This window comes from Rhincodon typus, chromosome 40, assembly GCF_021869965.1.
Source record: "Rhincodon typus isolate 14 chromosome 40, sRhiTyp1.1, whole genome shotgun sequence".
In the NCBI taxonomy this organism is placed as follows: Eukaryota; Metazoa; Chordata; class Chondrichthyes; order Orectolobiformes; family Rhincodontidae; genus Rhincodon; species Rhincodon typus.
In genome coordinates, this window is record NC_063371.1 from 7,685,243 (window position 1) to 7,701,921 (window position 16,679).

The following is a 16,679-nucleotide window of genomic DNA, read 5'->3' on the forward strand; positions in this document are numbered from 1 at the left end:
TGGCCTGCTGTGTTCATCCAGCCCTGCACCTTGTTGTCACCAAACTGAACTAGTTCCATTTTGTAGCACTTGGCCCATAACCTCGTATGCCTTGGCATATAAATTCATGAACTGCTTCTTGATTCACATCTTGTATGAATCTGTAACAGTGTGACATGCAAGTTATTCATTTCTGACTGGTTGAATGTTCTCTTTAATGAGCTGAAAAGTCCACTTCCACTTCTGTAGTTTAGCAAGGAAGGTGAATAATTGACCCGGATTCAGTTCGTTGTCGTTCTTGAATGAATTCTGCTTGAAATTTTTGTGTGGTTGGGCAGAGGTGCAGAGAAGAACCTACATACAGAAGTTTGCCTATCGAGCTTGGTCTGCTGTTCAATGACATGGTGGTTGATTTGTGACCTAACCCAAATACCTGCCTTTGGCGCATAATCCTTAGTTTTTGCTTAACAAAAAAAATGTGAATTTCAACCTTAAAATTAACAGCTGGTCTAGCATCACCTGACCTTTTGAGAAGCAGAAAAGCTTCCCAGCATCTGAGACTGTGCCCTACAATTCTGAAATCCCAAACTGATGGAAATGATTTATCTTTATCTGCCCTGTCTTTTCTCTTCCACCTTTGCCCTGAAATCATCTAAACTCTGGAGAAAATAAGTGTAATTTATGTAACCTCTGCTCATAAAGTAATTCCTTAAGTCCTTCTTTAATTCTTAGAAACTTATATTGCACCACCGCCCCGCGGCCCCTCCCCCCCTCCCAGGTCAAAAACTTAGGAAGGTGTGGTGCCCACATATGCAGTCAGTATTCCAAGTAGGGTCTAACTAGGGTTTTGTTGTAGCTGCAGCGTAACATAGATTTCATTTCTCTAGATATGAAGGCCTGCATTCCATTAGCTTTCTTCAGTATTTTTGCCGATTATGTTATGCACCTGTTGGTGAAGCTGAGATGTCTTTGGACATCTACTGTATTAAGACTTGTTAGCATCTAGATAGTACCCTGATCTGTGCTTTCTTAGTCCAGAATGGCTGACATCTCGCATGCTTGCACAGAACTGCAGCTGCTAGAGTTTTGCCTGTTCACCTAGTCTGTCAATATCCCATTGTAATTTCTTGCTATCACCTACGCTGTCTACAATGCTGCCAAGCTGTGTGTCCTGAGCACATTTGGATATATGATTTTATATGCTATTATCCAAGTCATGATTTAATAATAATTGAGGCTCTAACATGGATTCTTATGGAGTACCTCACCATGATGCCTACTTTCTGTTGACAGCCAGTCAACCAATTTCCCAGTAATTTGCCCTAACTTGTGTTTGCATCAACCTTCATTGAAAGTTTAAAGTTTTTGACAAGATTTGTAGCTCGGTTTGTGGATGAGGTTGCAGACATGCTTGCCAAGCCAGTGGGTTTGGTTGCAAACGTTTCGTCACCCTGCTTGGTAACATCGTCAGTACGCCTCTGGTGAAGCGTCGGTGTTCTGTCCTGCTTGTTGTTTGCTGGGGTGGTTGATATTACTTCTGGTTTTGTTTCTCAGTGGTTTGTACGCAGGGTCAAATTCCATGTGTTTGTTGAAGTTCCAGTGGGAATGTCGGAATGTCAGAATTTCAGAGATGGCCACCAGACTAGTCAGACCCCTAGGTATCAGAGAAGCCCAGAAACCGACATCCACGCTACAACAGCTGTTGATGAATGCAAAGGATCCCATACTCAAAACCAGCAAAACTTGGGTTATACACAAAACACCATGCAAGGACTATGAGAAACACTACATAGGCCGAACTGGAAGAAAATTGGCGATATAGACATATGAACACCAACTAGCCACCAAGAGACGTGACCGATTCTCACTGGTCTCGCTACACACGGACAACGAGGGACACGAATTTGACTGGGACAACACATTGATAATTGTGCAAGCCATTGGAATTCCTGGAGGCCTGGCATTCCAACTGGAACTCCATCAGCAAACACATTGAATTAGACCCCATGTACAAACCACTGAGAAACAGAACCGGAAGTGACATCAACCACCCCAACAAACCGAAGCGTATAAATGACAAGCAGGACAGAACACTGACGCTTCACCGGAGGTGCACTGATGTTACCTAGCAGGGTGACGAAATGTTTGCAACCAAACCCACCGGCTCAGCGAGTGTGTCTGCAATCTCTTCTTTAAAAGTTTTCTGAAACTTTTATCAAGTGCCTTCTATCAGTCCATACAACAATGTGCATAGACATTGCTCTGTATACTCCCATTGTCACTCTTCAAAATTTCATTGAGCTCAGTCACACACGTGCTACCGGTCCTGCTGGCTCTTCTTGATTACCCCAGTGCAAATGTTAGGCTAACTGGTCTGTAATTCCCTCATTTTGCTCTTCCATCTTTCTTGAATGGTAGAATGGTATGCGTGGTTTTCCAGAGTGACGATTCTTGTATCGAAGGAACTCTGCAAGATTACTGTTTGGGGCATCTACAGTGTGCTCCTCTACTAGCTTCCACCCTTGGATGGAACCGGTCCAGGTTCCGGGGATCTATCTTTCTTGTATTAATTTTCTCTGTTTTTAGTTCGGCTAATTTTATTCAGTCCCTGTCCCTGATCCGCTATTAATTTTCTGGGAATTTTCTTGGGATTGCTGACAAGCTTTCCTCCCCTTCTATTGTAAATAGAGCGGCTAAGTGATCAATCAATGTGCCCACCACTTCCCAATAGTCATTGATGATATCCCCACTTTGTCTTTTAGTGGGCCAACATTGGTTCTGACCACTTGCTTTCCTTTTATGTAACACTGAAATTTCTTCTTATTGATTTTGATTTCCCTTGCAACTTTGTTTTCATTATCCCTTTTTTGGTCGCTGTTAAAGACTGCTTTGTTATGCTTTGCTTGTCTCTATACCTTTTTCCCATTTGGTAGGATCTGTACTTCTGCATTTTTAAATTGTATGCTGTATCTTAACTGAGTAGCCTATGCCTTTTAGTTCTTTTGATGTGGAGCTTTTCCATCTCGGATATAGCTGGTTTTGTGATGTATTTACTGTTTCTTTAAACCTCCCCACTGTACTTGAGGTGTCGTCTCATCTCTTTGAAGTCAGCCTCAGCTCAATCTCCTGTTCAATGAGCTGATTTATGCTTTTAAAATGCTGCATTGAACTCTATCCTGTCACGATCACTTGATGAAGATTCAGGTACAACTGGGTGACTAATTAAATCCAACATGCTGCTCATTACTAAATCCAATATTGCATGTCCCCGTGTATTACGGACCTTTATCCAAAACAATCCACATTTATGCTAAAATCCCCATTAATATGACACAAGCTTTGTTACAAAGTTGCCTAATTTCTGTCTTTATACAATGTGACACTTCAGAGGTGCTATCGAGGTCTATATGTAATACCTATTAAAGTTTTAGATCCTTTAATGTTCCTGAGTTCTGCACACTCATTCTCTACTGGATGTTTATCCCTCGTCCTAACCTATCTCTCATCATTGAAGTGATTTTATTTCTAATCATTAAGGTTCCTTCTTCCTGCTGCCATTTTCCTTGTCTCTCTTGTAACTCTCTTGTAAAACTGAAAACAATATAGTATGTTCAGTTCCCGGTCCTGACCATCCTGCAGCCTTTTCTGAGGTATGGCAACAATATCATCTTCACCGATTTGAATTTGTGCCTGCAGCTCATTTAATTTATTTCTTACACACTGTATTATATATCGAGCTATTATTTGGGCCGTGCACTTGAACCTGTCACTCAGCACTAATGTTTTATTCCCGTGTTTTATTTATCTAATTTGGTTTAATCACTGCATTAGTATAGTTTTGCCATTACTTGCCTTACCTGTAGTAGGATTCCTGGCTGTTTCTTGATTCTGTCTTGTTGTTTTAGAAGCTGTATTGACTTGCCTTAAGGCCTCCAATATCCTTTTAATGTCATGTGAATATGTCTGTCATCCTGACACCAGGTAGGCAGCACCCCATGGAGGACTTTAGATCCTCCACTGCCATATTCATGATCCCTTTACCTACCTCCCATTTCGTCACACCCTCCTGTCCCTGACTGCTGTCCAAATTCGAAGTACTTAACCTACAGGGTGTGACACAGTGAAACACAGTATGATATGTGTTGCAGTGTCTAGCTCATCACTTCTTAGGTGGAGTTCTTCCAGCAACCAACATGGGTTGCAGAAAGGAACCGTATTGGGGTCCACCAGCTCTCCATTCATCATGCAGGTACAGTATATCACCTAGCGCTGAATCTTTTTTTTTTTTTTTTTTTTTTTTTTAGTTTTTAGTTTCTTATTTTTTTTTTTTTTGTTGCCTTCAAGATGGATTAGTCTCAGCCTCAGGTTGTCTTCTGGAATATTAGTCCTATTCTTTCTGCATCTGTGTTCTCTTCCTCAACAAAGGGTTTTAAGGCGTATAGTAAATCCTTGAGGAAATGCAATTGTTTGTTTTGATTTGTACTGAAATAAATATAGAAGACAGATCTTGTTTTTGTTCAAGAGTCTGTGTAGTTATGATTGCCTTCTCACTAGGTTCGCACTGCAACACAAATAGCAAGCACAAGTACAGAATGTTTTGTAATTGTCTTGTTTCATTGTCAAGCAGGTAGTCTTATTGGAGAACAAAGTCAACAAAACACCTCTGACTCTGAACGGTCAGCTGTTGGACACACTGCTTTGCGTGCAGCTTCTATATCCGTAAGGGAAAAAATACGAAGACCAACAAGATCGTACAAGAGGAGTTTCCATGACTTGGAGGGGGAGTCAAGTGTATGGAAATCTATTGAAAGTGACAGTGGGCAAAGAACCATTTTGGCTAACAATGTTAGCGATCACCAGTGTGAGCTTGAGAAACTGAAGAACAATTTAAGCTGTGGTCTCTTGAGTGGTGCTGATGAATCATCCACATTTTTGCATGCCAAGTTTCATAAGTTGGAAGCTTTGGATAGTTTGGATGCTCAAAATCTTGAGAATGAGGAAAATAAGCCTATTTGCATGAGAGAGACATATTCAAACAATATTATGAGGAAGCATCTTTCACAAGAGTTCACAATGGTGAAAAATAATCAGAAAGGAATTGATAGAGTACAGATCCTACTTGAGAGACAATGCCCAAGCAAAACCAAACTTGAACCATGTATCAAGGAAGCGGTTCAAACTGCTGATTACAAATGCAGATGTTGCCTGGAATCTGAATCAAATGTTGTTCAAGATAGTGATCAGCAACTGAAAGCAGAGTCAGCAAAAATGGAAGAATTGACTCTTGCTCATAATTTCACTGTAACCAAAGAATCCCTTATAACAGCAACTGAGCCATCCAATGCAATTCATGAGCAAAAGGCGAGTCATTTACCTTGTGCAACTCAGATATTTCAAAGCAGAACATGTCGCAGAAAGAGCAAATTATTCAGAGCAGCAGAACTGCCATGCGAAAAGCAGGTAGACAAGCCAATTCTTGTCCATGTTGGAGGACAAGAAACATTTGCAAATGGTAACAAAGCTGAGAATGTTTCACAAGCTGAAAGCCTTGTAAACAGCATGATTGGCCAAGGAATTGTTCCCAAGTATAAAAATAACATTGAGTTTGATGAGGTCCAAGTAAAAACCAACATTGGAACAGTGTTTGATAATTCAGGCCACTTTTGTTCATCGGAACAGATGAATATAAATATCTTTGAAACTGCTGACCAGTTGGAAATGGGAATCAAATGTTTAGGTACTTCTAGAGAAAACTCAATCCTCGAAAAGAAGAAGGTGAGGCGGAGTGCCCGGCTGTCTGGTGTGGTAAATGTGGCAGGATTGAGCTGGGTTGAGTTATCCAGCACTGAACCAGTAGAGGAAAAGAAGATGATGAGTAAGCTTCCCAGAAGATCTTCCCGGCTCTCCAAACCATGGACAAAAATCTCTTGTGCAGAACAGGCTAGGAGTAAAACTGAATCCCAAGCAAGAATTAGAATGCTCAGGCGACGGTCACTTTCGTGTCTCGGAAATACAGCTCTTGATGATTTGGAGGAATCTCCAAGGAAAAGCATGGTTGAACTAAGTTGACCTTCAAAAATACAGGTATTTTAATATATCGAGAGCGAGGCGGGGTGAACATGGGTGTTATCATGTGTGGCTTTTTGAAGTGTGTGAAATTTTCATGTTCTGTACACTTCAAAAGCAAATAGCAGTAAAATCACAGCTTCCGGTCCAAAACTTGCGTCACGTCTGAAGCCCATAATCTAAATGCACTAACTATTGAGATAGATGAGCCTGCCACTACCTACAGATTTAATTTTAAAGGATGAATTTGTTCAGTGCACCAGATGCAGTTGTGCGCTTCTTCACTTTCACCTGACATAACCCCACAAGGTAAAGCAAACGACTGGGAGTGAAGTGACCATGAGACATGCACACAAAACAAATGGAAGGTTGCATGGATCAGCTACAAGTTGAAAGGAAGTTAATTGTGCTTTTGAAACTAAATGAGCAGTGCCACAGAGACTAGCTACTCTGCAATGGAATAAATGGAAAGCAATGAAAACAGATCGCTCCGGTAAAATGGGTCATAAAACATATATTAAACAGTTCATTCCTGTTGGGACACTATATTTTGATTCATATTTTCTTTGCCAACTCCTTTTTGCTCTGACCCTCAAGAATTCTGTTAGTGTTGGGCGTGGAACAGAACCGTGCCAAAATTTTGGTGACTTATGCAGGCAAGAAGATTGCAACGGAAGTGTGCTTTTGTCCTAACCCAAACCTCACTGGCAATAAGACATAGTTGACTTCCCTCGTTCCCCTTTCTCTGCCCTTCCTGTCCAGTTGTATTCCAGGGTACTGAGGTAACAATCCAGACTAAAATCAACGACCAGTAGGTGGCATGGTGGTGCAGTGGTTAACACTGATGTCTCACAGTGCCGGAGCTTAAGTTCAACTCCATCCTTGGGCCTGTGTGGAGTTTTGGCATTCTACGCATGTCTCTGTGGGTTTCCTGTAGGTGCTCCAGTTTCTGCCCACAGTCCAAAGATGTGCAGGTTAGGTGGATTGGTCAAACTGAGTAGCCCTGTAGTGTCCAGGGATATGCAGGCTACGTAGACTAGCGGTGGTTAATGTGGGCTTACGGGAATAGGACAGGATGCTGTTCAGAGGGTCGGTGCAGGCTTAATCGGCCAAATGGACTCTATCTGCACTGTAGACCTTCTTTAACAGAAGTTCCATTCGATGAGTAATCCAAGCGCCATGTTGAATCCTGGACTTAGTCACAAGTCAGCTGGGAGCTGTAGGTTTGATAGAAGCACCTTAAATTTTCGTATTATTAATTTTTGGAGTCAAATAAAGTTCTTTGGTTTTCTTTAAGGAATTGAAGAAATTAGAGGTTCTCTAACAGACTTGCCTGACAGTTGAATGAAGATGATTTACAGTGCGACAAGTGCAAAGAAGTGAAAACCCAAGTTTTCTTTATTTAGACGATGTTGGTGTTCCCTGCATATCTCTGCCACTGTACCAGTGTGAAAGATGGAGCAGGTACTGAAATCTGTTCAATAGCAGATCTACAGTTATATCATTGAACTCGAGAGATTTCTGTTCTGCTGTGCACAATGCAAACTGTTTGGTGACGCATTTTCTATTGAAGCATCTGAAAAAAATTTTGGAGATAGCTTGTGAAATAATTTCGACTCTTGCTTTGTCATTTAAAAAGCATTGTTCAGCTCATTCATATGAAATAAAGAGTCACACATGCTGAATTTTCCTCTAAGTCTATATTCTGTTGCACATCAGCATTCAAGTGGTGCTGATATTTTCTGCTTCAGATGCGACCAGGTATGTTTCTTGCATTCATCACCTTCTGACTATTTAGTGTCATGTGATGTCATCACTTGATTGACTGAACTTGTTGAGGATACTTAAGTTTTTGTTCCCTCTAAAAGTGTGATAATTGCAGTCCTAAAGTTAGCGATTTCATTGTGTTCATGAAAGACTTGCACCATGCGGACAAAATTAGAGAACCGATGAAATGTGAGCGATGCTTAGGTTGAGTGCACTGTAATGTTAATCAACCAATACTTTGTTCACTCCCATTTCCCTCAACTAACATCAGAAGCTGGCCCAAGTGACTGCTTGGTTTTTGGTGAAAGGCTTGTATCTCATGTGTGTTAATGCAGTCCAAATGCTTCATTTCATACACAGGAACAAAAGCAGAAGTGGCTGGAAAAGCTCAGCAGGTCTGGCAGCATCTGTGAAGAAAATAAATCAGAGTTAACAGTTCGGGTCCAGTGTCCCTTCCTCAGAACATCATTGAATACTATGTCACACAGCAAATTTGAGCATTACCACGGGGCCAACTGGTTTTTGACTAGTTTCCTCTAGCTGTTCTTCATCCTTCATTTACAGCCTCGTAAATGCAGCTATGATCTTTGGTGTTCTGTTTGAAATGAATGATATAGTCTGATGAGTATCATGGAAGACCTTGTCCAAAATTTCTGACTAGGTTTATTTATAAGTGCTCGTGACTCCATGTTCTGGTCCGGGCTGCACCTTTTGTATGCTTTTCCCATGAAACAGTTGAAAAAACTTTAAAAACGTGCACGATCTGTAATTTCATCAGAAATGAGGTCAGGCAATGTGCAATTAAGTATCTTTGTTGACTCCGTTTGCTTGTTGACTGGTGCCACTAGATGGCAACATTATACCATTCATGCAACGTCTGCAAATTTTGAAATCTTAGAAAAAAACTTTGCTTGGACAATCAACATGGGTGTAATGCCACAGTGTGAAGGGTGTGACAGTTGTGATCTGGTTGTGAAAAGCAAGATTAGTTTTGCTTCGACTCAGTAGGTGGGGAAACTTTTTTTAAAGCGAGCCTGGGCAATCTCTAAAATTGTTGAATCTCCTCCTGGTATCATGAATTACCTAATTACTGATGTTCTATTGCTATTTATTTAACTTGGTGCATTGCTAGGTGTGTGACTGGTTTTCTACTAGTTCAGGGATCGGTGTTGGTCACACACCCACACTTGGAAGTTTAGATCAAATAGTGACAGCAATTTATGACTCATTGAAAAGTTTAACTGTCTCAGTAGTGATCAGTGTCATGGCATTTTTGTGACAAATTGCATCATACTGTTGACTAATCAGTTTAGCACTTCATGACTTGGAAGCTACTTTTGTTATGTTGTGTAACATTGAAAATGCATAGATTCCAAGGCTATCATAAAGAATACAGAAAACACTGCATCTTGTTCACTTCGCTGTCAGCAGACTGGACAAATATTTTCTTTTTAACATCTATTATTTACAACTACTTTACAATCTCTTCTGTGTGACCCTTAGCACTGAGACACCCTCACCATCTGTTTTACTTGTCGTCCTCCCTTGATTGACAGCAATTTAAAAAAAACATTTTCTAGCCCCTTTGAATTAAGACATGCCAGGTTTGAAATTATCTTCCTTTCTCCACAGCTGCTGCTAGACTTGCTGGATATTTCGTGCATCGTGTGCTTATTTCACATTTTCAAAATATCACTTTTATTGAAGGCTTCTTCAGACTCATTCATCGATGGGTCTGTGGGTGTTTGCAACAAAATCATCCAAGACGTATGGCCACATGTTAAACCAGAAAATGTGGGAAAGTACTGAGCAAGCTGGGCTCAGTGATTCATGGGGAACGAAATAAGGGACACTATTTGGTTCAGTGATGTTCTGTCAAAACTGGGTTAACTTCGAAGAGCTTGATGAGAACAGTTCTGTTACTTAGAGAGATTGGAGATGAAAAAGAGCTCCGTATTGGTGGAAAGATCAAGAATACAATGAGAGAAATGTAAAGCAATTGTAAAAAGAAGCATAAGAGACATGAGAAACCTTGATGTTTAGAGTGGTTGTGGTCAAAAATGCAGTGCCTGAGAGTGGTGGATGCTATTCGATGGAGGCTCTTCTGTGATTAATGAAGTCCAACATTAAACCACATAGAGAAACAAGGGGAGGCTTGGCAGAGGTAAAAAAATGATGAAGCCCGTGGTTCAGTGGAAGGAGGGAGGTAGGAAGTAATGGAGAGGTGATAGTGCTCGCACAACAAAGTGATGTTTACGTGCCCCAGAACCAAGAAATAGATCCAGAGGATGTAAAAATGGAAATTGCATTGCCAGTGATTACTTCAAGGATAACGAGGAGCAGATGCAAATGGCAGACAATTAATAATCTGAGTCAGAGAGGCTGTGATTTGCCAAATCCAAAGATATTCAGAGGAGGGGTCAGTCCACCTGAAACATTAAACTTTGATTTGTCTCCAGAGTTGCTTCCAGACCTGCTGAGCTTTACCAGCAATTTTTATTTTTGACAACACATAGCCTTTGCTGCAGAGATGCAGCAGGCACTTGCTCAATCAAACCAGCTTAAGCCAGTAGATCATTTCCATAATTATAACAGAAACTAACCAAACTAAGACATTTGACTTGCCCCCTCTGTCCATGCTGCATGGCAACAAACCAAATGTCAGGCTGATCTGCAGCTGAGGGTTGTGAGGAGAAGATTGTTCAAATGCTTGAAGACAGGCGTTGGAATTTCCCTAAGATGCTGATTTGCAGTGCAAAATCACTTCCCGACTCAAAATTATAGAAGTGTATTTTTCTTCACATTAAAGAAAATGTAATGAATCTGTCCCAAATGTGAAATGCTTATTGAAGAGACAATTGTTGGTGATCTCTGCTGGCTGGAAAACTTTGATGCTAGGTTATGTCAAGATTGGAGATGAGGGTAAGGGAGGTGGGTGTGTGGAGGGCGTGGGAGTCAGGGTGTGTGTGTGAGAGATATGGTGTAGTACAAAAGTTCCCTTCATGAAGCTGGAATTGTTCAGCACTTCCATTGAAAGGTTCATATCTTCATGCTGCTGATGTTTTGTGCCCAAGTGAGGGAGGATGAGAGGTCAGATCACATTGTTTGGTATTTTTAATATGCTGAAGAAAATCCGGGCTGAATGGCACTTTGAAAACTCTGGATGGCTTTTGTGTGCCAAACTAAACAGGGCATTGGAATTGCACGTGGCTCTGAAGGTCTCCTGTCTGTTAACCAGTGTGTACCTGACTTTTTTTTTTAACAAACAGCTCTTGACTCTTGTTAGCCACACTTGTGCAGATCTTCAGGGAGAGGGTGAAGGACTGTTTTAGTCATGACACTTCAGCATTGAGTGGCAGGAACATTTAGATGGACAGATTTGTTTTCACCACTTTGTTGGATCAGGGCATTGAGTCTTAAAAATTGTGAGGTCATTGTGCACCTGTGTAAAACTTTAGTTAGGCCGCATTTGAAGTATTGTGTGCAGTTCTGGACTCCACACTGTAGGAACCATGTGAAACCTTTGGAGAAGATGCCAGAGAGGTTTACCAGGATGTTGCTTAGATTGGAACGTATTAGCTATATCAAGAGTTTGGACAGGTTGGATTGCTTCTGCGAATGTCTTGGAGGCTGAGGGGTGACCTGATAGAAATATACAAAATTATGACGGACATGGAGATTTGAAGTCTTTTCCCAGGGTGGAACTGTCAAATACTAGAGATTATCGCCTGCATGTGAGAGGCAGAAAGTTTTTAAAGGAGATGAGAGGAAATGTACTTTACACACCGTAGCAGTTGCTTAGAATGTGCTGCTGGGGAGGTGGCAGAACCAGTTATAGTAAACATGTTTAAGAGGTATTTGGACAGACACACGAACTGGCGTGGAATAGATGGATACAGACTATCTGCGGCCAGATATGTTACTTTGGAATCACAGCATGTTTGGCACAGAGGTGGTGGCCAAAGGGCCTGTTCCTGTGCTGAAATGCATATTCATCAGAATGTGGTATGGTCTGCATTTCCAGTTGAAAGTTGTGGTTTTAATGACCATTACACTTAACAACACGTTATTATTACTGTGTGCTTTATTGTAACACAGAGCAGTTGAAATACATGACTCAGTGTTACATGCAAAATGTTTCATGGATTCAAAGATGTACATTTGCACAACGATACAATTGTACATAGATTTCTACGTTGCTATCTCTGTCAGAATGAATAAAAAGAAGCTGCATTAAATATGTATGTAAAGGAATTCTTGTTTTGGTAAGTAAAAATACTGTCACGATCTCTGACTTGTGTATGGAAATCATTGACATCAAGCATCCTGTTCATCCACCCCCTCATAACAACTGTTGAAGGACCACACAACAGTATGAACTAAGGTTTGGAATCTTTTTGTTTTACCACGACGCGGTGTGGAAGGGTTTGCTTCTAGTTCACCTGTTTTATTGTCCAGCTTCATCTTTGTCACATCGAGAGGAACACACTCTGCTGATGATTTCAGATGTGAGTTAAATGGGGCTCCAGATGAGAAGAATGTGCTTTTGCGTTCTGAGGAGCAAGTGACCCTTGATAAATCTCAGTGGAAGCGCCCAAGAAATAATCATCCTGCACCTGTGCTTTCTGCTAACCCCACTCAATTTTTAATTTCTGCTCTTGTAATTAAAACTCGCCTCTACCAAATAGACAACATCAGAATGTACAGCTGAAGGACTGATTTGTTTGTATACCAATGAAATTCTTTCAAGGCATTTTGAAGAAGGAAACGCTGTATTATTCTAACATTTTGAAATTGTGGAACAGGTCACTCTATTGAATGTATGAACACTATCAGAATATGGCAGGAATGCAGTTAGGTTTGTATGAGATACTTCTCATTGAACATTCATATGCAATTCGTGTGTCTTGTGAAGTTAGGCTGGTAATCTGCCTCAACATCTTGAAACCAATCTCGCAGAATCTCTTGCACCACCACACTGAGTTTAAACTGCTCTTAAATGCTCCTATGAGACCCCTTCCTGAGAATGTGACAACAAGGGGCAACATTAGGGTGGTTGATACCAGAGAAGAAAGTTCCCTGCTTGCACTACGTTCTGGCATGTAATTCCATGGTTGACCTTCCTGACTGGCAGACCAATAAAGGCATTTAAGTGGTTAGTATCGAACCACATGAAATCCTGAACCTACTACTGATCTGATAATCTGTTTGCTTGCCATGTCAGGGAACTGACTCCCTGACCAACCTGTAAAATGGAGCAGCTTTTTCCTGCGTTGGGTGAAAGACCTTAATTTGCCTCAGGTTTGCTGCTATTACAAGTACAGATGGGTGGTGCACTGTGGTTGCTGAAAGCCTTTTGACTCTCTGCACCCCCAGGGAGGCAGGGGTTGAACAGTGTGATGGAGCCAACTCTCTCTTGGGGCCTACTTCAGTGTTTTGCTTGGCACTTGATTGGGTAGACCTAGTTATTGATTTTGGTTGGGGAGGTGTTGGTGCAAAAGGTGCACCTGGCTCTTGAAAATGGGCTCGACCACATGTAAGTAAGAACAAGGACCATCCTGGCCACACAACTCTTTTTTTATTCATCGCACTATTCAAAATTAAATCTGTGTTGTTAAAAGGATTTCTGCAATGTTTGAAGACACACTTTGACTGCGTTCTTTTTTAACCAGGTGGGAGGATTTGAATAATGTCAATGAGAAGCATTTATTTAACACCCTAAATTAGCTGTCAGCTTCTTGACCATGATGTCACAGGTGGTCAGGTTGTTGTACCCTGGTCAGCAGCAAAACCAAATTCATAATGATTGGTGTGAGCCAAGCCTCCCCTCCCTTTTTTTTTGTAAACTCATTGGTGGAATCTATGTGTCACTAATGGGGATTAGGATTTATTGCCCATCCCCAGTTGCCTTTGAGAATGTGGTTGTGAGTGGTCTTGTTGAATGACTGCAGTCCATTTGGTGTAGGTATTCCTCAGAACTCTGTACCTACATTCCAGCAGGAGTGAAGAGATGGAGAAGTTCCAGCAATTCTGGCTGTCTTTTCACACCAGTTGGTTCAATGGCCTGTTCTCCAGCCCCAGTTGCTGTGTAATCAGCTAAGTGAGCACAGACTGCTGTCAAAGACATCACGTAGAACTCGTTTCACATATTCTATGTATTTAGTTACTTGTTTACCAGAATGTATCACCGCAGCAAGAGTCTCATTCTAGTAAAATACGGAGTATTGATGAAAGGTAATAAGTATTATGTTTCTTTTGATCTCATGAGGTCGTCAGTGACTGTTAACTGTGATTTTCCTAAAAAGGAAATTTTTCAGCTCGTGCTGATAATACCAGTGATTATCTCTCCGTGCAGTTGGACAATATTTTTTAAAAACTTAGTTTGCATTTATTTTCCATCCCATTATTGAAAGTATGGTGATGTCGAGGGTGTTTGGCGATTTTAAGTGATTAGTTTTTATTGAACCTTCTAAGGCCCTTTCCAAGATAATGGGAAGCCTGTTCAAACCAGTTGTTCAGAAAACTACGTGGAATGCTTGATAGGTGAGCAAATCAGCTGCAAGGTGTTTGGGGGTGGGGGGGAGGGAGAGAAACAAATTACAGGAAGTAGTTCCATGATGGAGGCAATGTTTATCTGGTCTGTGTTTGTGTAACAAGAGAGACTCCCTACACTGAATATCAATGAAAATATTGTGGTATTAGGAAGACGTGAACTAAGGCCAGAAAATTGACAGACTGTCATAGATGGACCCACCCAAAAGAATACGACAGAACCAAAATGGCAAAGTACAACAGACCACTACTTCAATCAAGTTTTCAGGACATTGTATGGAAATGATGGGATGGGAAACTGCTATCTCCACTACTTGAGCTGTCTCAAAAAATATGCCCAATTCCTTCAGAAGCAAACCCCATCAAAAATAATTAGGAACTGAGAAGTTCTTGACGTGCAAATTTTTCTTACTGTTGAATGCTTGCATTAAGCTTGTGAACCAATGTTGACCTCCATTTAAAATCTTGTACATGCAAGAAAGGCAGGATTCTGAATTATATACCCTTTGATTTCACCCATTCTATTTTTTAGCTTGGTACATGCTTGAAGGGCATAATAAATCTAAGATGTAGGAGCAAAATTAGGCCAATCGGCCCTTCGAATCTGCTCCACTGTTTGAATGTTACTACGTCTCTCAACCCCATTCTCCTATCTTCTCTCTGTAATTTTGGTCTACCTAGTCAAGGACCGATCTATAAGAAAAGTCGAAAGAAGTGCAGATGCTGTAAATCAGGAGTAAAAACAAATTGCTGGCCAAGCTCAGCAGGTCTGGCAATATCTGTGAAGAGAAATCAGAGTTAATGTTTCGAGTCCAGTGACCCTTCCTCAAAATCCATCCGTCTTCTTTGACTTCAAGACACTCAAATGACTTGGCCTCACAGCCTACTGTGGCATTGAGTTCACAAATTCTCAACCCTCTGGCTGAAGAAGTTCCTCCTTATCTTGGCTCACTCTGAGGCTATGCCCTTAAGTCCCAGTCTCTCGTACTCATGGAAACATCTCCTTGTCCACTGAATCCGGGCCTCTTGGTATTCTGTAAGTTTTTCAGTCAGATTACACCTCCTCCTACTAAACTCCATTGAGTACAGACCCACAGTCCTCAACTGCACCTCTTGTGACAAGTGCTTCTTCCTGACATTGTTCGCATGAATTTCCTCTGGACCCCCTTGATGGCTAGCACATGCTTCCTCAGAGACAGGGCCCAAAACTGCCCACAAAATTCCAAATGCAGTCCAACCAGAGCCTTATACAACCTCAGCAGCCCATCCCTGCTCTTGGGTTCTCTTCCTCTTGAAATTAATGCTGTCGTGACTGCCAACTGAATCTGCATGTTAAGTGGAAGAGAGTCGTGAACCAGGACTTCCCCAGTGCGTTTTTGCTTCACATTGCCCAAGTCTTTCCTCCTTCAGAAAATAGTCTGTGCCTCTATTCTTATTACCAAAGTGCATAAGCTCACACTTTACCACATTGTATTCCATCTGACACTACTTGGCTGACTCTTGCAGCCTGTCTAAGTCCAGCTGCAGCCCCTCTGCCTCTTCAACACTCTCTGCCCCTCCACCTGTCACCATGTCATCTGCAAATTTGCAACAATACCATCAGTTCCTTCATGCCAATTGTTAATACATAACATGAATAGTTGTGCTCCCACCACAGACCACAAGTGGAACTCCACAGCTACTGGCAACCACCTTGAGAAGGACCACTTTATCCCCACTCTCTGTCAAAAGGCCTTGTGGAAGTCAAAATAGATCAAGTCCACTGGCTGTCCTTTGTGTAACTTGCTTGTTACCTCAAAGAATTCTGAAGCTATGCTGATTCAGCCCTTTTCTACTATGCACTTCCAAGTCCTCTGCAATCTCATCCTTAATAATGGATTCCATAATCTCAGCAATGACTGAGGTCCGGCTATCCACCTGCAATTTCCTGCCTGCTGCCTCTATCCCTTGTAAAACGGGGGTCATCTGGAACCCTCCCTGACTCTAGTGATTCTTGAAAGATTGCCACCAATGCCTCCACAGTCCCTTTAGCTGTCTCCTTCACAACTTTTGGGTTCACTCTTAACTCTCTCTTTTTAGATATTGACATAAACTGTTGTAAGCTGCTTCAATCTTACAAACTAGCTTAGCCTCCTATTTTATCTTTTGTCCCAGTTCTTGCTTAAAAGTTTCCCACTGACTTTTTTTTTCAACATCTTTAATATGCTTTTCCTTCTACGTTTATGCTGGCCCTGACGTGCCTTGAGTCATGCTTGCCATGTTCTCCCCTTAGTACTTTTTCATCCTTGGGATGAATTTCTGCTGTACCTCTGCAA

General features: G+C 41.4%; 1 protein-coding gene across 9 annotated transcripts in view; it reads left to right on the plus strand.

Moving 5' to 3' along the window:
• The window catches only part of cdca2 (cell division cycle associated 2), a 47,658-nt gene extending 39,928 nt beyond the window's left edge, over positions 1–7,730 (plus strand). For all 9 annotated transcript variants that reach the window (XM_048618666.1, XM_048618669.1, XM_048618667.1 and 6 more), the window contains 2 exons: positions 4,607–6,063; positions 7,343–7,730. In XM_048618666.1, coding sequence (XP_048474623.1) covers positions 4,607–6,048 — 1,442 coding nt within the window. In that variant the 3' untranslated portion in view covers positions 6,049–6,063; positions 7,343–7,730. The remainder of the gene's footprint in view (positions 1–4,606; positions 6,064–7,342) is intronic.
• Positions 7,731–16,679: the final 8,949 nt, after the last annotated feature.